This window comes from Phascolarctos cinereus, unplaced genomic scaffold (genome assembly GCF_003287225.1).
Source record: "Phascolarctos cinereus isolate Bilbo 61053 unplaced genomic scaffold, phaCin_HiC Scaffold_5;HRSCAF=322, whole genome shotgun sequence".
Classification (NCBI taxonomy): Eukaryota; Metazoa; Chordata; class Mammalia; order Diprotodontia; family Phascolarctidae; genus Phascolarctos; species Phascolarctos cinereus.
In genome coordinates, this window is record NW_027555958.1 from 229,629,954 (window position 1) to 229,655,085 (window position 25,132).

General features: G+C 39.4%; 2 protein-coding genes across 4 annotated transcripts in view; one reads left to right on the forward strand and one right to left on the reverse strand.

Annotated features, from left to right (window-relative positions):
- The window catches only part of POLH (DNA polymerase eta), a 39,976-nt gene extending 33,643 nt beyond the window's left edge, over positions 1–6,333 (reverse strand). For 2 of the 3 annotated variants that reach the window (XM_020976785.2, XM_078155340.1), the window contains exons 1-2: positions 6,011–6,333; positions 2,502–2,598 (exon numbers count right to left, since the gene is read on the reverse strand). The gene's annotated coding sequence lies outside the window, so the exon portion shown is untranslated. Of the gene's footprint in view, positions 1–2,501; positions 2,599–5,630 lie in introns of all 3 variants that reach the window. The other variant, XM_020976786.2, reaches the window with a different exon arrangement.
- A 128-nt stretch (positions 6,334–6,461) lies between these two features.
- XPO5 (exportin 5) overlaps positions 6,462–25,132 on the forward strand; it is a 59,657-nt gene continuing 40,986 nt past the window's right edge. Inside the window, 7 exon segments of the mRNA XM_078155338.1 lie at positions 6,462–6,861; positions 8,017–8,138; positions 9,345–9,417; positions 10,701–10,838; positions 11,050–11,232; positions 17,903–17,929; positions 18,761–18,946. Coding sequence (XP_078011464.1) covers positions 6,757–6,861; positions 8,017–8,138; positions 9,345–9,417; positions 10,701–10,838; positions 11,050–11,232; positions 17,903–17,929; positions 18,761–18,946 — 834 coding nt within the window. The 5' untranslated portion in view covers positions 6,462–6,756.

The following is a 25,132-nucleotide window of genomic DNA, read 5'->3' on the forward strand; positions in this document are numbered from 1 at the left end:
CTAATGCATTGTTGGTGGAGTTGTGAAATGATCCAACCATTTTGGAGAACAATTTGGAACTATGCCCAAAGGGCTATAAAAATGTGCATACCCTTTGACCCAGCAATAGCACTTCTAGGGCTATATCCCAAAGAGATCATAAAAATGGGAAAAGGACCCATTCATAGCAGCTCTTTTTGTGGTGGCAAAGAATTGGAAATTGAGAGGATGCCCATCAGTTGGGGAATGGCTGAGCAAGTTGTGGCATATGAATGTAATGGAATACTATTGTGCTATAAGAAATGATGAACAGGCTGACTTCAGAAAAACCTGGAAAGACTTGTATGGTCTGACGCTGAGTGAAGTAAGCAAAACCAAGAGAACATTGTACACAATAATAGCCACGTTGTGCGATGACTAATATTGATAAACTTAACCTTTCTCAGCAATACAAGGATCTAAGATATCTCCAGAGGCCTCGTGATGGAAAATGCTTTCCACATCCAAAGAAAGAACTATGGAAGTTGAACTGCTATCTTTTTTTTTCCTCTTCTGTTAAGTTTTGTTTCCTCTTTATGATGGTTTTTCCTATTGGTTTTAATTTCTACTTACAACATCACTAATGTGAAAATATGTTTAATAGCAATGTAAATGTATAGCCTATATCAGATTGCTCGCTGTCTTGGGGAGGGTGGGGGGGAGGAAGGGGGAGAAAAATTTTAAACTCGAAAGCATATGGAAGTGATTGTTGATAAATCAAAATAAATTAATAAAATAATTTTTAAAAAATAAACTGTTTTGCCAAAAAAAATGACCTTTTCCTCTCTTGAATCTCATACAGGACTTTGCTTTACATCTTTCTAATGTACTCATCTATGAATGACAAGGCTATAGGAACTAAAGAATAAAAGGCACACAGAGTAAGTACAAAGTAGGCAGAACCAGAAAGAACACTGACAAGGTTAGAGTATAGATTTAGAGCAAGAACAGGCCTTAGGGGCCAGCTAGCCCAAACCCCTCATTCTAGAGATAAGACGAAGTCCCAGAAGAATCAGTGACTTGTCACATAGACAGCAAATGGCAAAGCCAAGATTTAGACCCTGGTCATCTGACTCCAAATTCAGCACCCTTTCCACCATATCACACTGCCCCTCTGAAATACATCCAGGGGACTTATGGGTTGTAAGAAAGGGGATGATTAGCCTAGAGAAAAGTTGGGAGGAGACATAATAGCATTTTCAAGTATCTAAACATCTTTCTGGGAGAAGAAATAAACTTCTTGGCTGCAAAGGGGAAAACTAAGAGCTACATGTGGAAATCACAGAGGCAGATTTGGCCTTGATAAGAAAAAAAACTTCCTAACAGCCAGAGTGTCCAAAAATGGTTTTGTCTGTCTCAGGAAGTCCTCGTTACTGCACACATTCAACCAGGGGCTGGATGACCACTTGGGGAGGGGATTCTTTAGGTGATTCTTCTTCTGAACAAACTCTCTCCTATCTCTGTTTTCAGCCTAATTTCACCCTATTACACTTAAAGCACTTATATACTCTAGCCAAATTGGAACTAGGTGCTTTGTGAATTCAATTCTCCATATCTCACCTCCAAGGAATGGAACAAATTGTCCCCCAGGGTTGTGCAGTGAAGAGAGTGCTAGGCCTGGAGTAAGGAAGACCTGAATTCAAATCCATCCCCAAACATTTAGTAGGTGTGTGACCCTGGGCAAATCACTTAACCTTCATCTGCCTTATTTTCCTCAACTGTAAAATGGAAATGATAACCATAACCTATGTCACAGGGTAGTCACGAGGGGCAAATAAGACAATATTTGTAAAGTGCTTAGCTGGGTGCCTGGCACATAGAGTGGTTTAATAAATTGCTCATTCCCTTCAAGTATGTGTTTGACTGGATGACCTCTGAGGTCTCTTCTGATTCTGTAATTCTATGTATGTCCTTATCTGAAGCAGCTAGTTGGTATAGTAGATAGAATGCTGAGCCTAAAGTCAGAAGACCTGAGTTCAAATCTAGCTACAGACTTCCTAGCTGTGTGGCTCTGAGCAAGTAACTTAATCTGTTTGCCTTAGTTTACTCAACTGTAAAATGGGGATAATAATAGCACCTACCTCCCAAGGTTGTTGAGGGGATCAAACGAGAGACAATAATTGTAGAGCACTTAGTACAGCACCTAGCTAAATAGTAGGCACTTAATAAATGCTTGTTTTCTTCCTTCTTTATCCCATTACTAGACTTTTTGCTCTACCAATGCAGAGAGAATATCTTATATAAACTCTGTATTTCCTTAGGGCCTAACACAGTCCTCTGCATATGTATGGGCTTCAATAAATATTTCCTGAATAGAATATGTCAAATATAAGCTTTTTCAGGTAATTTGTGTGATACTGGGACCTAATGAATTAATAAAGCCCAGAAAATTTAAGGCACAAAAACAGATAACTATAATCTAAAATATTACGAGGATATTACAAAAATCATAAAGCATTAAGCATAAAGGGGAAGATCTTTACCTGCTATGGGCATCAGGGAAATCTTCACATTAGAGGAAGCATATGATTTGGGTTTTAAAAGACGGATAGCAGGTGAAGAATGGAACAGTCTTCTCATCTGTAAAATAAAATGATTGAATTAGATGATCTTTAAATCCAGCTCTAAACATTCTCAATGCAGAAGGCTAACAATGAAAGATGTCAAGTTTGATAATGCTTACTCAAAAATTCAATTTATCAGAAGCATTGGTAAAAAACTACACTATACAGACCTAGTATAGTATCATGTCCTCTGTGGTTACACAATTTTTTTAAAGTTGTAGGAAAAAGAAGATGAAATTGTTGCTTAACTTTGTTCTTTGGTTTTATCTGTGAAATTCAATTTTATCTCCTTTCTACTAAGGCTAAGCAAGAGCAAAACAGACAAAAAGGAAACTAAGTCTTGATATGACATTTACTCTTTTAAGAATAGCTAATGTCGGCCTGCAGAAAAACATTTATTAGTTTGGAGGAATTATTAAGAATACTATGTAAGAGTATTTAATATATATTTGTATATATAACATATATATATACATATATATGTGTGTGTGTGTGTGTGTGTGTGTGTATGTACGTGTATGTATATGTATGTGTATATGTGTGTGTATCCAAAACATATGTATGTTTTGGAAGGTTTCCACTTAATCCTAAGAGGAATTTTTTCTACTGTCCTATAAAGCTGCAACTTGAAGGTTCTTGATAATCATAAAACCTGGGCTAGAAAGGGCTGAAAGAAGTAAAAGAAACCCACATTTGAAAATTTCTTTTTTCACTTAGTTTCATTAAATTCTACTTAACTAATCCCTAGCATGGCACAAGACAAAGATCCTCTCTTGGGTTATTTAAACCAGCACTTTTTAATGCTGAACAAAACAGCTAGTTAAAGGATTAACTCAGAATTCTACTGGACAGAGTATGAATGACTTTTTTCAGTTTATGTATTTCGCTATATAGAGTACCTTTTAAGTTTTACAGTATCCTGAAATCAGTAAGGATAATTCAGTATTGTTACACATATAGTTCAATAAAATATTTCAGAGGGATCAAACTTTGTTACGTTCTTTAGTCTTTTCTGACTCTCATAAGCCCATTTGGGGTTTTCTTGGCAAAGATACTGGAGTGGTTTGCTATTTCCTCCTCCAGCTCATTTTAAAGATGAAGAAACTGAGGCCAATAGGGTTAAGCAACTTGCCCAGGGTCACACAGCTAGTAAGTATCTGAGGCTGGATTTGAACTCAGGAAGATGATTCTTCCTGATTCCGCGCCCAGTGCTCTATCCACTGTGCCAATTTAACAAACATCTATTAAGGGCCCACTATGTGCATGACACTATGCTAGGCACTAGGAATGCAAAGAAAAATGAAACAATTTTTGCCCTCAAGGAGCTTACATTCTATTGTGAGACAACAAAATGTACATAGAAAGTTCAATATAAGATATATACAAAACAAGCACAGTGAGGTAGGAAGAATACTGACACATAGAGGAGTAGAGATAAGTAAAGGAGAAATTTCAGGAGAAATCTCTTGTTGCTGTGCCTTGAAGCAAGCTATGGATCCTAAGAGGCAGAGGTAAAGAGCGAGTACATTCAGGGAATGAGGTATTTGCCTATGAAAACGTCCAGTTTGGAGAAAAACAAGTTGGCCAATTTGGCTGGAAGAAGAATGCATGAAGGGGAGTAATGGGTAATTGTCTGGAAAAAGAGATTGGTTAGGGTTGGATTGTAGTGGGTTTTAAATGGCAAACAGGGCAGTTTGTATTTTATACTAAGAGTTTGGTGACTGACTGAATACAAGGAGTGAAGGAGAATGAAGAAGTGCTAATGACTCTTAAGTTGCAAACCAGGTTGTCGAAGGATGATGAGGCCCTATATAGAAGCAGGGAAGTTGGAAGGGGATGGAATTTGGGTAGGAAGATAATAAATTCTGAATCACTAACACATGAATTCTTTATCATCCATCAGAAGAGATGAAGCCATTCTAAGGAGAGAATAATTGAAGCTTGGTTCCCTGGATAGGACTTGATATTTTGCATGATTGTACATGTATAATCTATATCAAATACCTTGCCATCTCAGGGAGATGAGGAGGAAAGAGGGAGAGAATTTGAAACTCAAAAATTTTTTTAAAAATGAATGCTAAAAATTGTTTTTACATGTAATTGGAAAAAAATAAAATATTATTCCTGGATAGGACTTCGGTGAAGCCAAGACCAACAAAGATAAGAGAAATGAGATGGTATATCTAGAGAGGAAACTTTAAATCACTTACCTGTTTTTCTTTGTCCTCTTTACTGAGGACAAAGGAAATGGAAAACCAAAAAAGGATAATTTATTAGGTAGATAAGATGTAGTATTGGTAGTAAAGTAGGTGATATTTAACTTTGTTATTAATCTGGAAGTTGGCGCGAACAATGCACAAGTATATTTCAAAGTACTTAGGAAGTACTAAATTGAAAACTTCAGGAAACATAAGTGAGCAAAGAGGAAGTAGTATAGATCTAAATATGAGACAGAGGTTGACAGCTGAGCACCCAACCATATTTTAAGCATCCAACCATATTCTGGAACAGAAAATAAGATTCAACTTGAAAAAGATATGGTATGTTTCAGTGCTATTAATTTGGAAAAGTAAAAAAAAAAGATTAAGAACATTAAAATTATCTCTTTATTATTTAAGAAACCTGACTGAAAGAAGGAAATCAATTTTAGTTTATTGGGCAATAATAGCTAAAAGAGGATGGAATGCATCCGCAGTTGAACTTATAAGAGAAATAACTTAGCCTTGGAAAGTTGATCACGATGGCAACTTTATGAAACTACAAAGACGAAAAATAACCAGATTGCCGGGGGGGGGGGGGGGGGGGGCGGAAGGCACTTAAAATAACCGGAAAGACTAGATGAACAAGTGATCAATTGGGGGCTGGGTTATAAGACATAAATACCAGAGAATACAATATGTAAATGAGATTGTACAGAACACAAAAACAGGCACTGGAGGAAGTTTCTTTCCAGTCGCTATTGACGCTGATATCGATGATCACTATTGCATCATTTTGTTTTAAATACCTTTTTTTTCTTTTTTAGGATGGACTCTCCTTTAAACTAACCTTTCACAGCAGCATTGTGCCACCACTAAATGCCTAGATCTGCTCCAATCTATTCAGGTGGGAAAAAAAGCAAGAATAAGCTGGGATCCTTTCAGGCGATATGACAGCCAGGTAAGTACCATGGGCAGTTTTCGGAGCCAAGTGTGTGACTACTAGACAGCTAAGACACTTCCCCCCCACCCCAATCTTTTTTTTCCAAGGAGATCAAGTCAGATCCAACAGTGATTCTACCAGACTTTCAATCTCAAACTCTCCTGCGTCAGGAGGAGCCCGGGTCCCCACCCTGGGACCGACAGGTGTCACCAGAAGGAGGTGTCCCGTGAAGCCGAGAATCAGCACCGCCGGAGCTGCCTCGGGATGGGGCTTACGAGTTCTCCTACCAACGCGAAGGCTCCAGCTGACAACGCCGCCAGCCCGGCGCCACGGGAAGGGAGATGGAACTGGGGCCAGGAGGGGAACTCTTCTGCCGGCGTGACAGGAGACGCGCCGCTTCCCGAGCGGGCGCAAGACGGGACAGAGATCGCGAAGATGATCGCTCTTCCTCGTGCCTGCTGTTGGACACCCGGCTAAGCTGTCCCGATCTCGTCGGACGCGACCGACGTACCAAGCCGCACTTCAAACCCGCTCCAGACTAGCACCGGCCCTCTGGTCGCCGGAAACCGTTGAGACGCCTGCGCAGTTAAATCTTTAGGTTTGGCGCTTCGTGCACACTAAACTCCACCCAATCACCCCCGCCCCCTAGTGGCCAAAGGCCCGCCCCTTCTGCCCTCCCCTAGAGAGGGCGCTTGCGCAGTGGCTGGGCCCGAGTGCGTGCGCCGTGGAGGGGCAGCGGCGCGTGCGCAGGGCGGACTCTCTCCCTCCTCCCCTTCTTCGCTCCGCCTCCTCCTCCTCCTCCTCTTCCTCCTCCTCCTCTTCCTCCTCCTCCTTTTTGCCCCCCTCCCCACTCGGAGCGGTTGGTGCCAGCTCCCCCGTAGTTCTGCTGCTCTCCTCTGCTCACGGTTTCACCCGGGCGCTGTTGCGCTGTGCGGCCCCGGTGTGTGAGCGCTTACGGCCCTGGTTGCGGGTGTAGCAGTGGTTGCCTCGTGCTCTGGGGGTCGACGCGCGCCGCACGGGGGGGATTCTCGCCATGTCGACAGATGAAGTGAACGGTCTGTGCGAGCAGCTGGTGAGGGCGGTGACGGTCATGATGGACCCGAGCTCCACCCAGCGTTATCGCCTCGAAGCCCTCAAGGTAGCTTGCAAAGGGGGGGGGGGCTGGGGGCTGGCACTGCCGAGAAGGAGTCCCGGCCCCCGCTGCCCACGCGCTGCGGACGCCGGGCCCGTGGCTCCGCGCCAGCCTCGGGCCCACGAGGCCTACGAACCCCTCCCCCTCCCGCGTCCTCCCGGCTGCCCCCCCTTCAGCATCTCCTCCTCAGTTATCCCCCTCACCTCCCGGGCCCAGCCCAGACCGGCGGCGCCCAGGCCCTCTCCCCACCGCTATGCCTTTCCCCGGGCCCTTGCTGCCAGCTATTCCCTCCACTCGCCATCCTTGCTTGCCTCCGCGTCTACCCATCCCCCCTTCTCTTTAAGAAATCGGGCACAATAGTGACTCTACCCCCTCCGTGCCTTCCCCGGGTAGTTTACGTGCCCTTTTTGTTTTCTCTCCCCTCCCCATCCAATTCCCTCCCCCACATCTTCCCACACCCATCTCCTAACACTACACCTCACTCTGTGAGATCGCTTCTCATCCTCCTCAACTACCTGTAAACATTCAGCCCCAGTCTCTTCCCCTGCCTGGACTTTTTCCTTGTAGGCACTCCTTTCATGGCATTTATAAGCATCTCTCTCTCAGTTCGTCTTCCCTGCCCATTCTTCTGTTATTCGTCACCGCCCCCACACACACACATACCCTAGAACTCTAGGATTTCTGGTTTTGCATTTTTCTTTTGAATAATGGCAGTATCATTTAGTGAAAACAGTCTTCTAGGGTTTTATGGGGGAAAGAGGATCATGACCATGAACATTTGTTAAGCTGGAGAGGGGAGAGAATAACACTTTACTCCCTTACCAAACATAAGTTAGAGGTAATGGCTGATTTGCTCCCCCCACCTCCACCCCACCCCGCCAAAAAGAAAAAAGCTTTATAACTTTATAAATGTGGATCTTCACTCTTGGGGAAGATATGTAGATCCTGCACAAGGAGTGAAATCAGAAATAACTAGCTTAAGTATGTTTTCCTTTTAATCTACTTGACTGGGATAACATCTAAAACTAAGAATAATTAGTAAAGGATTTTTTTCCTTGTTCACATGTTGACGAATTTGCTTGTTGACAATACCAAATAAACCTCTTCGTGTTTTTTATTTCTCAGCTGCTAGTAAAAGCTTTAACCATTTTCCTTCCTTAGTTCTGTGAAGAGTTTAAAGAAAAGTGTCCCATCTGTGTCCCATGTGGCCTGAAGTTGGCTGAGAAAACACAGACTCCTATAGTTAGACACTTTGGCCTTCAGATCCTGGAACATGTTGTCAAGTAAGAGACTCTTAACTTACCTGAGATCATTCTGGCCTCCTATAGCCTATAGTTTTCCCGCTGAACCTTCTGAATGTAAGGATTGTTTTTCCTTTTCTGGTGACTTCTGCCGTATGGGTGGTCTTCCTGTTACTGTACAGAATCCTATCCAAGGAGGTTTCCTGGTATAGGTGGAAAGAGTATTGGACTTGAAGTCAGCAGAAATTGGGTTAGAATCCTGCCTTGGGTGCTTGCTAGCTGAGTGAGCATGAGCACTTTACTTAATCTCTCTTGGCTTCAGTTTCTTCTCCTGTAAAGTGAAGCTAATACATATAGTATAAATCTACCTCACTGAGTTGTTGGGACAGTCTGGGGGCATAATGTGAGATAAGCATTTTGCAAACATTAAAGAAATAAAAAACATTCAGACTCTAATGTCCTTCTGGTGCTACGTTTCTGTACCTCATGACCATTCTGAGAACCCTGCTCAAGTCTTAAGTACGTGAACAATTCACGTATGATAACTAGAGTAGCATTGTCTAGAAATGTCTAAAGCCCCTACAGGCCAGCTTCCTAATTTTAGTCTTCTGTACTCTCTAGGCCAACTCCCATTGTAGCAGTTGGTGTTCATATACTAAACTAGATTTATACTGACATTGTAAATATCGCCTTAATATTCAATAAAGTGATGCTACCTGAGTAGGTAGTATCAAGATCCTCTTACCTATCTAAGAAGTTATCAGGTGTATATATTTACTTTACCTCCATCAAAATGAAACAGCAATAGATATTTTTGTGTATATAGATTTCCACTATTAGCTTTTGTGCACATTAAAATCTGTTCTCGTGGCAGCTAGGTGGTCCAGTGGATAGAGTACTGGCCTTGGATTCAGGAGGACCTGAGTTCAAATCCAGCCTCAGACACATAACACTTACTAGCTGTGTGACCCTGGGCAAGTCACTTAACCCCATTGTCTAACCAAAAAGAAAAAAATCTGTTCTCAGAGTCATGCTGGTATTAGGGTTGTAGACCTAATCTGGATTCTCTCAAGTCCAGTCTTCAGAATGAGAGTATTTGCATACATGTAGAAACCAAAGTTACACTTGTCAGTAGATTCTTTAATGGATGTGACAGCATAATTGAGGTCAGGGAACAGTGTTATTTCTTTTTAAAAATATTGAACTTGTCAGTGTACATCTGTTGCATTTCTCCTTTTTGCTTGCCAGGTTTCGGTGGAACAACATGTCTCGCCTAGAGAAGGTGTTTCTAAAGAACAATGTTATGGGGCTGATATCAAGTGTAAGTAATGAGTAGTTGGAGAACTTCTGCTAAGGGTAGATTAGGCTGAGGTGCTGCTTTTTAAAAAATGTTTGGGGAATATGATGTGAACTTTTTGTGTAATAACCAGTTCCACAGAAATCAGATAATATTGTGGGGATTTTACAGTGCCATTGGGGAGGGGAGGGAGGGGAGACAGTGGTGTTTCGGTTCCAAAAAGGAAGATGGTCCTGCCTGTGGTTTTTATGTAGTGAAATAATGATTTTAAGCAGAGTGGTCCCTTATAAAAACTATATTTTTTCCAAATTGCTGTGAATGTGTAAAATATTCTGTTTCTTAAGCTGAATTCAAAAAGTGCTTCATAAATTTCATTCAAAGGGCTACCTATGGGGCAGCTAGGTGGTGCAGTGGATAGAGTACCAGACCTGGATTCAGGAGGACCTGAGTTCAAATCTGGCCTCAGACATATAACACTTACTAGCTGTGTGACCCTGGGCAACTCACTTAACCCCATTGCGCCTAGCCAAAAAAAAAAAAGACTACCTGCATAAATGTTTCAAGCACAATTTAAGTGTTTTGTCATTATCTTATACATCAGCTTCTTTAAATGGTCATTTCTTGGTGTCTGAGCTTTTGAGATCTGACTTAGAATGCAAGGCACCCATTTTTCTGCTTTCTTTCTTTTACTATTACACTAATAGTTTACACTGTGCAAGGTGTTTGTGTTGGTAGACACAACCAAAAGTTCGAAGTTTTGACCAAAACCTTGGGAAAAATGCTTCCTAGCTCTTTTGTCCACAAATTATTTTCATCCTTGTTAGTGAAAATTCTTACTTGGATTGCAGTTTCTCTAGTTTAAGATATAAACAACCTAAATCTCAATTAAGTAGTTTTGGCTGGGTAGGGGTATTGATGAAGTACTATATTTCAAGCCACAAATCTTATATCTTGTTTCCCAGCTTACTCGTTTTTATGGTGTCCTCACCTCCTATCTACATACTTTCAGTCTCTTTGCTGCCTCCCCAAAACAGAAGGGAAGAAGTATGAGTAGAAATTCTATTATATTTAGATAAAGAGAAGCATCAAATCGTCCTGGCTTTGAGTACCAGCTATTATTTGTTGAACTATCACGTGAATTTATAAGAAGAGGTAATGGCATAACTATAGAATTAATTCTTCAAACACTTTGGACAGCTGTGTTCTTATACTTGTTTAAAAGTAGCGCAGCTTCTATGTTTTCTGTGTTCTTAATGTCTAGCCATGTTTCTAAAACAGACTTTATGTATGTATTGGTTCTCTTTCAGGGGACTCAAAATATTTTGGAGGAAGAAAGCCACATTAAAGATGTTTTGTCTAGAATTGTGGTGGAAATGATTAAGCGGGAATGGCCACAGCATTGGCCCGACATGTTGAAAGAATTGGACACCCTCTCTAAACAAGGGGTAGGAAGCATGACATACATTTGTTTCTTAGTGCCTGGAAGGTCTTCTTTGAAAGCGACTACAATTCATTTGAATTTGTAGAATGAAGCATGTGATTAATTTATTAAATTAGTCTGTTATATTTTCTCCAAAACTTCACACTAGTACTAGTAGATAGCTAAAAGAAATCCCGTTTCAGTCAAACTTACCTGATTAATATTCATTGGTATAGGAAACACAGACAGAACTAGTGATGTTCATCCTTCTGCGACTGGCAGAGGATGTGGTGACTTTTCAAACACTACCCCCTCAAAGAAGAAGGGACATCCAGCAAACACTAACCCAGAACATGGAAAAGATCTTCAGCTTTCTGCTTAATACCCTTCAACAGAACGTGAACAAATATCGGCGAATGGTAAGAGGAGTCCCCTTTTTCCAGAGATGCAGCAAATGAAAAGGTCTTAATTGTTCAGGTGGGAAAACATTTCTGGATATAGTCTTCAAGGATGGATAAGAAAAGAAAAAGCCTTTGCACTAAGGCAAAATACGTTGGCTGGTAGATGTGTCTCAGGCAAAGTAGTTTAGTGGGCAGAATCTATTTTGAGTTTGGAGGACCTGGGTTTGAATTCTGCCTCAGAAACTTAGTAGTTCTATGGCCCTCAGGAAGTCACTTAACCTCTCTGGGTCTCAGTTTCTTCATTTGTGAAATGAGGAGGTTGGTTCAGTGATGTCAAAAGTTTCTTCCAGCTCTAAATCTACAGTTTTATGAACTGGAAATGACTTTCTTAAAATTTAGTGCCCAAACTACAAGATTGACAAGGAAAGGGATCCATTACCTTTTCAGTAAGGAATCCTGGATTTTGCTGTAATTCCAAAAACGATTAAGTACCTATTCTATGCAAAACACTGTACTGTTAATTAGACATCTGATATTTGGTTTGCATTTTAATATTTACAAAGTCCATCATTTGACAGTGAGAAGTAGTATGCTCATCAAATTGGTATCTCATTAATCCCAGTCATTTGGTCGCTTTGAATTCTTTCAAGGAGTAGAAAAACTGTTGAGCCCAGTGTTAGTCTTTGTTATCACATTGCCTGGCACTGCTATTTCTCTTGTTGAGACTTCAACTCTTCAGAGAGGGGCAAGTTCAATATTGTCTTCTCATTAATCCCTGTAGGTGATTTTAGTGAGAAGAGGCATTTTGATTCCCCAGTTTCTAGAACTCAAAAATATTCCATATAAGAGGAGAATTTTAGTTCTTTCCTATAGCAGCGTGAAACTCTAGTGCTGTTAGCCATTTGATTAAGTGTAAGAGCAGATGGGAAGAGGAGTAAGCATTTAGCTAAGCACCTTAAAAATATCTTATTTAATTTCCAGATACCTTGGACTGTAAGCTACATTAAAGCTTTTGTTTGTTATTTGAGGCATTTGGGGTTAAGTAACTTGCCCAGGGTCACATAGCTAGTTAAGTGTATGAGTCCAAATTTGAACTTGAGTCCTCCTAACTTCAGGGCCAGTACTCTATTCATTGCACCTCCTAGCTGCCTCCACTAATGGTTTTAAAGGAAAAGGTCAGAGAAAACTTTATTTTAAGATGGGTGGCCCTATTTTTTCTATTTTCTCAGGCTTAGCCCACTGATAGAATGGGAATGATGAGGTTTGTTGACTGAATATTCCTTGGAGATTAGCCAACTTTCTAAGAAAGCATAAATTAGTATGACTTTTTGCTATAAAATTGAACTAGTAGCCTATAGTGAACTATGAATATAGGCTTATTTTGTTCCTAGGGGAGAAGTTTTATTTGTAGCCTGAGAAGTATAATCAGGTGGTGTGGCTTAATGGATATTTTTCAACTGGTAGTGGAATCCTTTTGGTTGAATAAATTGGTACACCGTAAAAAAGAAGGTATTTCAGCTCTACAAATGTATAGTCTCCGAGCATTATCTGGAAGTTATTTATGTTCACTGCATTGTTCTGTTATGCTAACAACAGGCAGGGGTAATTTTAGGGATGAATTTGGTAGCAAGTTAACAGGTATTTATTAAGTGCTTATTATGTGCCAGGCGCTGTGCTGAGCAACGGAAATACAAATAGAAAGAAAGATAATCATTGCCCTCAAGGAGGTTACATTCTAATGAAGGAAAAGTATGGGTAAAAGGAAGTTGCAAAGGTGAGGAGAGAAGAGGATGGTGGAGGAAGTCCTGAGTGGACCCTGGAGAGAGTAATGAGACTTGGCTGACTGGAGACTTAGGGAACAGCCATCCAATCAGGAGCAGAGAATACTTACAGTGTGTGAATTCTAGGGCCAGAGTGAGACTTCAAGATGAAGAGCTGGGGCAAGGTAGAGGAATTCCCTGAGTACAGAATTGTTTCATTTTAAATGAGGGTAGCCTGCAGTTTTAAGAGAGAGGCTTTCCAGACAAAAATTAGATTTAAAATATATTCTCCAGGTGTAAGCTACTTCACCTTCCAACTTCAGTGTTGTTGTTCGGCTTTGGCCAGTGGTTTTCAGACATTCTGAGGTTGTGGATACTTCTTTTTGGGTTTACCTTTTCCAGAATTACAGTCCCTAGTTTTGTGGTTGAGCAAGACTGACAGATGATAGATTGGAACATCAGATAGAGTAGGAGGCAGAGGCAGCTTAGTAGTGTGGATGGATCTCTAGGCTTTTGGTCAGGATGCTCTGGATTCTAATCTGGCCTCAGACACTTATTAGCTGTGTGACCCTGGGCAAGTCATGTGTCTTAGTTTTTCTTGTTTGAGTGGGTTGGACTTGATGATCTAGAGGGTCTCTTCCAGTTCTAAATTTATGATCCTAGTATTTTTGTGCCTTCCATTTAAATTTCTTCATCCTCTAAGGCTTTTACTTGAATGTTGTGCCCCAGCAATTCCAAGGCATACGTTTGGAACATTGCAATTCACTCAAACTTTGTTCCCACTTACAGATTTTGACAATTCTCAGATATTGGAGAATAATGCTTAGGACAATGCCTGGTACAAAGTGGGTGCTTAATAAATAATTAAAGATGAGATGAGCAGGCACAAGCATCATACTCTGTCATTCTTACTCTTACCCCGGTACCCAAGAGACCTGAAGAATCAGAGTTGAAATAGTAGAAATGCAGCAAGGGAGAAGTTAGGGGTGGTACTTTGACTTGATCCATTATGTTATCACCTTTCTAGTTTTCATGCAGTATTTATATTCCCATAGTGAAAGGAACATGCTTCTTATTCTCATTACATTTCTGTTTTATTAAAGTAATTGTGTGGGGTAGCTGTGTGGCAAAGTAGGTAGAGCACTGGGCCTAGAATCAGAAGACTCATCTATGAGTTCAAATCCACCTCAGACACTTTACTAGCTGTGTGACCCTGGGCAGGCCACTTAATCCTGTTTGCCTCAGTTTCATCATCTGTGAAATGAGCTGTAGAAGGAAATGGCAAACCACTCCAGTATCTTTGCCAGGAAAACCCATGATGGGATCACCAAGAGTGGGACTTGACTGAAACAACCAAACAACAACAAAGTAATTGCTGATGAAAGGTTTTGAAAGGGTTCTTTACTGAGAAAATAGAAGCCATCTGACATGAGGTTTTTCTTTTCCCCTGTTCTACAACTGGGACCTTCTCAACCTCCTATTCTCCCTTGCATTGTTCCAGTTTTTGATTGAAGTGACCCTTAGCAAAAGCCAAGACTTTGATCCTAATTCTACTTGCCACTTAAGTCATCCTATCCTGTCTTGCTAATCTTGAATCTGTTTTTGTGTAATACCTACACACTTGGAGGTCCTCCAACTTAAAAAACAAAAAATGGAAAAAAACCTTCACTTGACCCTGCCTTTCCTTTGAGCTGTTGTCACATATATTCACATCCATACCCCTTAAATGAATATAGTTATACTTATAGTCTGCACTTCCTTTTCTCCCATTCATTTCTTATCCCCTTACAGTCTGATTTCAGACTTCAGTGTTCATCTGAAAATGCTCTCTCCAAAACCAGCCATCTCTTGATTGCTAAGTCTAATAGACTTTTCTCAGTCTTCATGCTTCATAACATCCCTGCAGCTTTTGGCACTGTTGATGACCAGCCCTCCAGGAAGGTCTCCAGGCTTAGATTTTTTTTTTTTACATTGTTATTGCCTGGTTCTTCTCCCTCTCTGATTTCTTCTCATTCTCCTTTGCTGGACGCTCACCTATTTCCTGCCCCCTTAGGTATTCTCTAAGACTCAGTCCTGGGTCCTTTTCTCTCCATCCACTTTTAGTGATTGCATCAGATCTCATGAGGTCATTCATCTCTATGCGGACAAATCCTAAATCTATATATCTAGGTTTAATCTCTTCTGATCTATAGTCCTTTATTACCAAGTTTATGCTGTGTAACTCTGTTAGGGGTGTCAGTGTCCACAACTCAAATTTAACATATCCAAAATAGAATTCATTATCTTCCTCCTTTCCCCACCTCAGCTTGTACTTCCTTCAAACTTTCTTGTTTCTGCTGAGAGCACCATGATCCATCTAGTCACCCAAGAGTACAGATTCTCTCTCACCTTTTATATCCACTCATTTGTGAAGTCATATCAATCCTATTGGTACAACATCTCCCCGATCCTTCCCTTCTCTCCACTCAAATGACTCCTAGCTAACTCAGGCCTGGAAGCCATCATCATGCCTGAACCACAGTAACTATCTCTTAACTGGGCTTTTATTCTGTAGTTTTTCTACCCAATTCATCTTCCACACAGCTGCCCAAGTAATATTCTGAAAGTCTCCCTTACTTAAAAGTCTTCAGTGGCCTTTAAAATAAAATAAAAATTCCTAAGCTTAGTATTTAAAGTGCTTCATAATCTGGCTCTAGATCACCTTTTTCTTTATTCTCATAATTCTTTTTTAAAATTCAATTTTATTTTCAGTTCCTAATTATCTCTTCCCCATCCTCTCCCTCTGCTTACTGAGAAGGCAAGAAAAACAAAACCCATTACAAATATGTGTGGTTACTCAAAACAAATTCTCACATTATCCATGAACAAAAAAAGAAAATATGCTTCAGTCTGCACTCTTGAGTCCATCAGCTCTGTATCAGAAGGTAGATGTCATGTTTCATAAGTCTTTTGAGGTTGTGGTTAGTCATGTTGATCAGTGTTCTAAGTGTTTCAAAGTTGATTATCTTTACAATGTTGCTGTTGTGCAAATTTTTCTCCTGGTTCTGCTCACTTCACTCTGTATCAGTTTATACAAGACTTCCAGGTTTTTCTGAAGCCATCTCCTTCATTGTTTCTTACTGCACAGTAGTATTCCATCACATTCATATACCATAACTTATTGGGCGATTTCTCAATTGATTTTCAGCTCAGCAGTTTCCAATTCTTTGCTACCACAAAAAAGAGGTGCTATAAATATTTTTGTACATGTGGGTCCTTTACCTCCTTCTTTGATTTCTTTGGGGCATAAAACTAATATTGTGATTGTTCAGCCAAAGGATATATACAGTTTAATAGCTTTATGGGCATAGTTCCACATTTCAGTCCTCCTTTTCCCATGCTTATATCATGTTGCTTCACTTCATGTACTCTGCTTGTCAGCCAAACTGTCCTGTTTGCCATTCCCTTAACTTAGCAGTCTCTCTTCCACCTCCATGCCTTTGGAGAGTCCCCCCCCCCCCATCCAATGCATTCCCTTCCTACCTAACTCTCAAAGTCCCTGGCTTCCCTCAGGATTAAGTTCATTTGTTAGCATCTACCTTTTTGACATTTTTTTTTCCTGAACTTGAACAAACATTATGTAAAATGAGCCACTTCCATTTATGTTGTAAAGGAAATGAGGATTGTACATGAAATTTTAGGTCTCTTATGTTGAGCTTGCTTTTTTTTTTTAAGAATATAATAAAACCATCATGTAACTTTTCAAAGCTGTCCTGGTTGCTTATAATACCCTCAGGCCTTCTTTTCATTATCTTTTTTAAAAGGGAGAAACCCTGAAAATTCTTTGCCTCCCATTCCTTTCATCCCCATTGGAAAAAAATAAAAAAACAAAAACTTTGCAGCAAAATTACATAGTCAAGCAAAATAAATCCCCTCTTTGGCCATATCATTAAAAAAAAAAGTATGTCTTATTCAGCATCCTGAGTACATCTCATTTCTTTTTTGTTTTTTGCTGAGGCAATAGGGGTTAAGTGACTTGCCCAGGGTCACACAGCTAGAAAGTGTCTGAGGCCACATTTGAACTCGGGTCCTCCCAACTCCAAGGCTGGAGGTCTCTCCACTATGCCACCTCGATTCTCCAAAGATAGAATTTTGTTTTGTTTTAGATGAGGCAGTTGGGGTTGTGACTTGCCAGGAGTCACACAGCTAATGAGTGTTACGTGTCTGAGGCTGGATTTGAACTCGAATCCTCCTGACTCCAGGGCCGATGCTCTGTCCACTGTGCTGCGTAGCTGCCCATTTCTGTCTGAATATTGTCTACTTTTCCTGTGTTGACTTTTCTTAAACCCCTCGTTCTTTATGTTTGCTCTAATCAAATCATCTTGGATTTGCTTACCTGTTTTTTTCTTTGTATTGCCCAGTAATCTTCTTGAGAGTGGGGACTGTTTTTCATTTCTATCTTTGTATCCCCATAGCCAAACAGAGTGTTTTTCATATGTGTTTAGTAAATGTTTACATGGTTTGTATTAGCTCATAGAGTTAGAAGTAAGTGACATCTTTTTTAAAATTGCAGAATATTTAGCTGAAGAAAAATTCATGATGAAATGAAATTTATCCTTCTGTAATAAACAATTAAAAATTCAGATTTTTGCTGACTTAATTTATTTACAGTATCAATTTGTACACAATTATTAATTGAGCTTGTTTTAGAAGTTACCATAATCTAGTCCATTTTTGCTTCTAATTTTCTCCAAGAGATACTATTTCAGAGGGGTGTTATTCTGAAGGATGAAGAATAAGACGTATTAAATAAATTTTAAATCTCTATTCCAAGATTTCTCAAAGGTGTGTCTTCACCTTTTGGATTGGGGAAATGGGAAAGAATATTACATAATCATTTACTCTGATGAACTGGATCCTTATTCTTTTTTTTTTTCCCCTCTCCTCAGAAAACAGGTACTTCACAGGAGCCAAAGGTAAGGAATGTAGAATGTTAGGAAACAGCTCATAGCTTATAGCAAAACTCTTTAGTATTTACATTTATAGGTAATACTTAAAAGTGTTTTTAAGTAATGGAGGCCATGGTGTTTCTGCAGTGTCCCTGGCCAGTTATTTGGCTGTGTGTGTCAGAAGTAAATCACACAAATCTCTGCTTCTTTAGTCTTAGATAAAAGTATGTTACTTGGTATTTGTTGAGAAAACAGATTTGTTTACAGTAATTATTGATAGGAATTTATAGACTGAAGTGACTGTATTTGAGGAAGAAACGTTCTAAGTTCCTTGCTGTATGGATGCTACAACTATTAGAAATGAAAAGAATCATCTTTTTCAAGTAAAATTTGAAATAGAGAGTCAGCTGTAAATAAGGTTTATCTATCTTTCACCTCTGATCCTTCAGTTTAGCCAACATTAATTAAGCTTCTACTCCAGACCTGCATAACCTGTTAGCTTCTTTGGACAGTAGATAGGTTAGACTAGAGACAGACTGATGATGGTTGGTTGCCATGAGTCACGTGACAAACAGTGCAAAGTAGCTGCCTAAAGTCCTTTGGTGGCTGAGTGTTGTGCAGGCCTAATCTAATCTGTGCAAGGAAGTTACTGTGTACTACAAAGATGAAAAATTCAGCTCCAAAGAGCATACAGTAAGAATATTATATGCATGCATTTAAGTATGTAATGTGTTCACAATAAGGTATAGTGTGATAAAAACAAAAGAATTTCAGATAAAATAATCTGGAATATGAGAGGGAAAGAACCCTTTTAGCTGAGGAGCACAATTACATCTACATATTTATCTGCCCATTTAGGCCCAGGCTAACTGCAGGGTAGGGATAGCAGCACTCAACACCCTGGCAGGCTACATTGACTGGGTGGCCATGAACCACATTACAGCTGAAAACTGCAAACTGCTAGAGATGCTGTGCTTGCTTCTGAACGAACCTGAACTTCAAGTAGGAGCTGCTGAATGTCTCCTAATTGCAGTCAGCAGGAAGGTATGTTGTTTCCTAGTTAACAGATGTTTTCTTAGTCATTTATTATGCCCAGGATGCTGTACTGGTTACTGGGACTGCAGTGATGAACTAAAGTAGGCTTTGCCCTCAAGGAACTTACAGTAACCTAATAGGTCACATAAGGTATGTATATAAAAAATATAAAGAATAATTATTCTAATATAATTTCAAAGGAGGTTAGAACTAAGTTCTATGGGAGACTCAAGTAGGGTGAGATATTTTTTCAGATGGGGGTAAAGATATAGAAGAGACTTATGAAGGAAATGTCAACTAAGCTTAGCCTTGAAAGAAGGGAGAGGTTTCAGAAGAAGGAAATGAGGAGAAAGGGACAATGAGGACAGAGAGATGTCTGTTTTAGTCATGGTAAAAACAAAAGGATACTGAAAAGCAGTAAATAATTCTATTAAGAATGCTGAGTGCAGGAAAAGAGAGGGTAGTGTGAGCCTAGAAAAGCAAATTTTGGAGGGCTATGAATAGCCAGGGTAGGCAGTTTGTACTTGATCTGTTAGGCAGTAAAAAGCTATTAAGTATTCTTAACAAAATGAAGTGATAAGAGCTATGCTTAAAAAGGTGGCAGTATAAAAGGTAGGTCAGAATTAGGAGAGACTGGAGTTGGGATGACCAGTTAGTCTCTTACTGACAATCCAGGCCAGAAATGAGGAGGACCTGAACTATAGGATGTTAGCAGTGGGAGTAGAAAGGAAGGGATTGATTTGAGAGATAAAATTGTTAGGTTTGGGCAATTGATTGGATGTGATTGAGAAGGACATTAAATATAACTACCCTGAGGTTGAATGACTAAAAAGGATGATGGTTTCATCAATAGAAGTAATAAAAAGTAGGTTTTGTAAGGAAGGTGAGTTCAGTTTTAGGTATATGATCTTGAGGTGTCTGTTGGACTTCAAGGTAGAAAAGCCCAACTAGCAAATAGAACTGTGGGATTGAGACTCTTAGCTCTAGAATGATAGAGGAGTTATCTGAATACAGGTGATAATTGAAACTATAGAGGTCAATATAATAACCCCAGGGAAAATTTATATAAAGAGAAAGATGGTCAAAGGCAAAGCCTTGGGGGAATAAATGTTCAAGGAGGCAAAGAGAAAAGACTTAGCAAAGGACATTGAATTAGTCTGATAGAGAATGGATGAGGAAAACTACATGGAGGACAGTAGCAGCATGAGAGCTTGCAGAGCAGCTTTCTATCATGCTCTACTCAGATACCCGCCTCCTACCCCAAAAAACATTCCAGTCTCACCTATACTCCTCTACCCCCAGGTAGAGGTACTCTATCCACAGAGGGCCCTTCTTCCCCCAAGTTCTTTGGAGTCCCAGGGACAAGCTAGGGTAGGTTGAGGGTGGAGTGCAAGCAGCCCTTGACCCTAGGTAGGTCCATGCTGCATAGCAGCACCCAGCTGTCCTAATGGCTACAGGAGTCCAGCTAGTGAGAGAAACCTCAGCATTCCAAGAGGGTCCAGCACAGCACTAGTGGGCTACCACCATAAATGACAGAATGACTTGGAATACAATTTTGCAAAAGACAAGTGATGAAGATTTACAACCAAGAATAGCCAATTCACCACAACTAAGTGTAATGCTACAGGAGAGGAAATGAACCTTTAATGGAATAGAGGATTTCGAAGCGTTCCTGATAAAAAGACTTGAACTGAATTGACATTTTCAAGTGGAAATGCTGCTGCCAAAAAGATACACATGTTTATGATGAATTGTTCCCATGTTAATAGGGGGATAAGGAAAAAGGAGAAATCCAGCCTAAGTAGTCCTTGAAATCTGTGTTTGAAACCCAGCATGGGATTAGCCCCTGAGCCCAGCAGCTAGGGGAAAGGATCCAGTCAGTATCAAGGCCCTAGAGTTTGGTGGAAAGAGGGCAGCTCCGGGCACAACTTAGTATTGGAATAGCCCCAGAGTCCCTTGAATGGGAGGGGCCTGTTGTACTCTGAAGCAAGGAAGCCCTGCTCATGCTATTCAGTTTCACAGCTTGATCAAAGTGCATCTCTGCCCTATCTCATCCTTTCCCTAACCCTCAAACTATATAGTGAGGTGAAATGAGTAAATCATGGAAACTCTGAATACCATGAGAAAATGCATTGGAGAAGATGGCCAGAAATAAATCCTGAGTAGTATAGCTACCTCAAGTCCAGGTAAAATCTTCTAGAGGGGAAATTGTCCCAACCATAGGAAATGCAGGAGTACTTTGAAGATATGAATGAAATAAAATAACAAGAGAAAAAGAGTGGAAAGGATGGCAAGGACACCTTTAGAACAGATGGTGGAAAATCTTACCAAAAAACTGAATGCCCTGAAATGGGACAGACAGTATACAACTCAATGAGACAATAAGAAATAAAGCAGAGGCAGCTAGGTGTCACAGTGGATAGAGCGCCGGCCCTGAAGTCAGGAGTACCTGAGTTCAAATTTGGCCTCAGACCAAACACTTGACACCTACTAACTGTGACCCTGGGCAAATCATTTAACCCCAATTGCCTAAAAAAATAAAAAGCAAAAAAAAAAAAAAAGCAAAATTTTAAAACAGAAAAAAATTATCAGACTTTCTGAAAAACACCATCAAAAAAGGAAAGTCTGTATACCATATTATAAGAAATTACAAATGAAAACTGCCCAGAACTCTTAGTACCAGAGGGCAAAGTAAAGATAGAATATACCAAGTCAGATGAACAGTCCCAGGAATATCATAGCCAAAATAGCTTCCAGGGCAAAGAAAAAAAAATAAAGCCAAAAAATGGTGTTAAAATACCAACAAGCCATGATAAGGATCACATCAGATTTAGTAGCTGCCCACATTAATGACACGATAGCTTGGACTACAGTATTGCAAAAGTAAAAGTGATGAGGGTTTACAACAAAGAATATCCTATTCAGCAAAACTAAGTGTGATGCTACAGGGAAGGAAATAAGCCTTTAACGGAATAGAAGATTTCCAAGCAGTCTTGATAAAAAGACCTGAACTGAGTTGACATTTTCAAATGGAAATGCAGCTACCTGGAGAAACTAAAAAGGTACATGTTTTTATGTTGAATTGTTCACATGTTGATAGAGGGATAAGAAACAAAAGTCTTCTCAGAACTCTGATATCTTTAAGGGTCAGAGAAAAGATTGAAAATAACAGATGGCCTATAGATGATTTTGTTCTTACAAGAAGACAAAAATGAAAAGTATAAGGAACTATACTGGAGAGGAAAAGAGGAAGGGAAGAGAAATCACTATTGCATAATAAAAGTGCAGACAATGAAAAGTTTGTGGTTATAGAGCTAGGGATAGGAAGGTACCAGCATCTTTTATCTGAACCAAACAAAGGAAGGTAGAACACAACTACACACTTTTGCATGCACACCCTGTTCAGTATACAAATGCATTAAATTCAGAAGGGAAACATGGATGAAGGAGGGATAGAGAAAGGGGTCTAAGAGGAAGGATTAGATAGGTAAGGGAATAGTTAAAATGAAACTTGAATATTGGAGAAGAACGTGAAGCTTGGGGATTAAAAGAAAATCAAGTAAAACTCTGGCATCAGGTAGGGCAAGGAGAAGAAGAGTTAGAATAGAGAAAAGGGTTGTTTCACATAAAAGATCACAAGTATCAGAAAAACTTTTTGCCGCCATGTAAAGAGTGAAGTAAGAGCAAAGAGGATAGAATGGTAAGAAATACACAATTAACAGTCATTTGTGAATGGGATGAATTCACCTATAAAATTTAAGAAAGCAGAATGAACTATAAAAAGCAGGATCTTAACAATGTTTGCCAAAAATATAAATGAAGTACGAAGAGCAAATGTTGTAGAAATGTTAGGGTTTTTTGGTTTTGTTTTAGTAAGTTTGGAATAAAGCCAGGAGTCCATTTTCACTACTATTTCATAGTGCTAGAAATGATAGTTATTAACAGTAAGACAGGAAAAAAGAAATTAAGATTGATAAAGGCAAAGAGGTAACAAAACTCGCCTTTTGCAAATACAATTATTTAGAAAGCCCTAATAGTAACCAAGAAATTGAAATGACAAATTGAAATTGAAACAACATATCCACATAAAATTAGCAGTATTTCTTTGTGTTAGCAAGAAAACCCAGCAGGAAGTTAAAAAGTGAAACTCCACTTAAAATAACTACAGAAGCTATAAAATAGTTGGAAGTGTATATAAAATGCATTAAATTAAATAGTTGGAAGTGTATATAAAATGTATTATATTAAATTAAACTAGAAAATATTTTGCAGAAATGAAGACCTAAATAATTAGAGAAGCATTAATTGCTCCCGAGGTCAAGTCAATATAATAAAGATGACCCTACTGCCTTTTTTAATTTACTTTTTCAGTGCAGTGTCAATTAAACAGGAATATTTTATTTACCTAGGAGAAAATCATAGTGAAATTCATAAAAAGAAATATCATCTCAGGAATCACAAGATAATGATGGATTTTTTTAAAAAAGGTGAAAGTGGGGAAGGGTTTTCAGTACTAAATTTCAAACTACTACAAAGCAGTAATCACTAAAACAATTTGATGTTGGTTAAAAAAAATAAGAGGTAGATCAGTGGAACAGATTAGGTAAAAATCGTACAGAAACAAATACAGGAACATATTATTTGTTCAATTCAGAGACCCCAGTTATTGGAGAAAAGACTGAACTGTTTAACAGAAACTATTGGGGAAACTGGATAGCAGTCTGGCAGCAATTAAGTATAGACCAGTATCTCCCTGTAAACCAAAATAAGCTTCAAATGAATACATGACCTAGATATAAAAGGTCATATAACAGATTAGTGGAAGCAAGAAAAACCTATTAGGGAAAGAGTTCATGACTCAGCAAGTGATAGGATCACACAATATAAAATGGATTATTTTGATCATATAAAACTTAGGTTTTTTAGGACATCTAAGTGTAGCAAAAATTAGAAGGGAAACATAGCTGGGAAAAATATTTTGCAATAGATTTCTCCAAGTTATATTAGAGACTAATTCACATGGATAAAACTTAAGAATCTTTCCCTAATCCATAAATGGCCAAAGCATATGAACAAGTAGTTTTCAAAGGAAGAAATCCAAATTTTCAACAACTATATGAAAACTTTTCTCTTGTGTCACCAGTAAGAGAAATGAACATTAAGGCAACTTCAAGGTTCCACCTCATACGTATCAGACTACAAACATGAAAAAAAAAAAAGAGGAGAATAACAAATGTTGGCCAGGGCTATGTCACACTACTAGTTCATTATTGATGGAGCTTTGATTTGAATTGATCCAAACATTCTGGAAAGCAGTTTGGAATATGCATGTTCCTGACCTAGACTCTGCCCTATCAACCAGCTGGAAATTTCTGCTGCTTTAGAGCCGAAGAATCTTAGACTCCCCATTAGTCTGAGATTCTTCCCTTGGTTACTTCTCTGCATCCTGGACTAGAGCTGGGAGTGAGATCCTATTGTGTCCTTGCTGCAGCACGCCTCACCCGTAGATGCCAATGCAGCTAGGCTTCGAGGTTTATTTGTAATTAGCTCATTGTTTAATGGGGAGGTGATGGGAGGGATGTTAGTAAAAGAATAAAACACAAAGAATATTTATGTCATGGTACTACAACTTTGTTTCTATTTCACTTCACTAGTTTTAATAGGATAGCACTGCTATTAATATTACTGTTGTTCAGAATGAATGGGGAGTATTTTATGAACAGAGATGGGAGTACTATGTTAAAGAGATAAAGGAAGAATAGTGTTTAGACAAAGAGGTGGAGTTTTGTATTTTAGGAGGTCAAATGAGAAAACAAGTGGAGCCAAGATGGCCAAGTGTTAGGAAACAGTACAGCCAAACACTCCTCCACACAAATGTAAAAAATTCACCAAACCAAATCCTGATTGGGATATCCAGAAAAAGTTATGGCAAGTCATTTGTCAAACCTAACTCAGCATAGGGAGAAAGAAAAGCTTGCAGATGTTAGGGACAGTTCAGTCAGGAGTTGCCCATGTGTGGAGCACTCCAGTACCCAAGGACAGGCTATACACCAGAGTCATCCCTGAGCTCTACTGGACCTGTAATGCTTTGAAGTGACAGGTGTGGAAAATCAATGGAGAGATTAATAAAATTGGAAGAAGAAAACCATTGAATTAGGAGCTAGTTTTATGAAAAAAATAATAAAATAAACCACT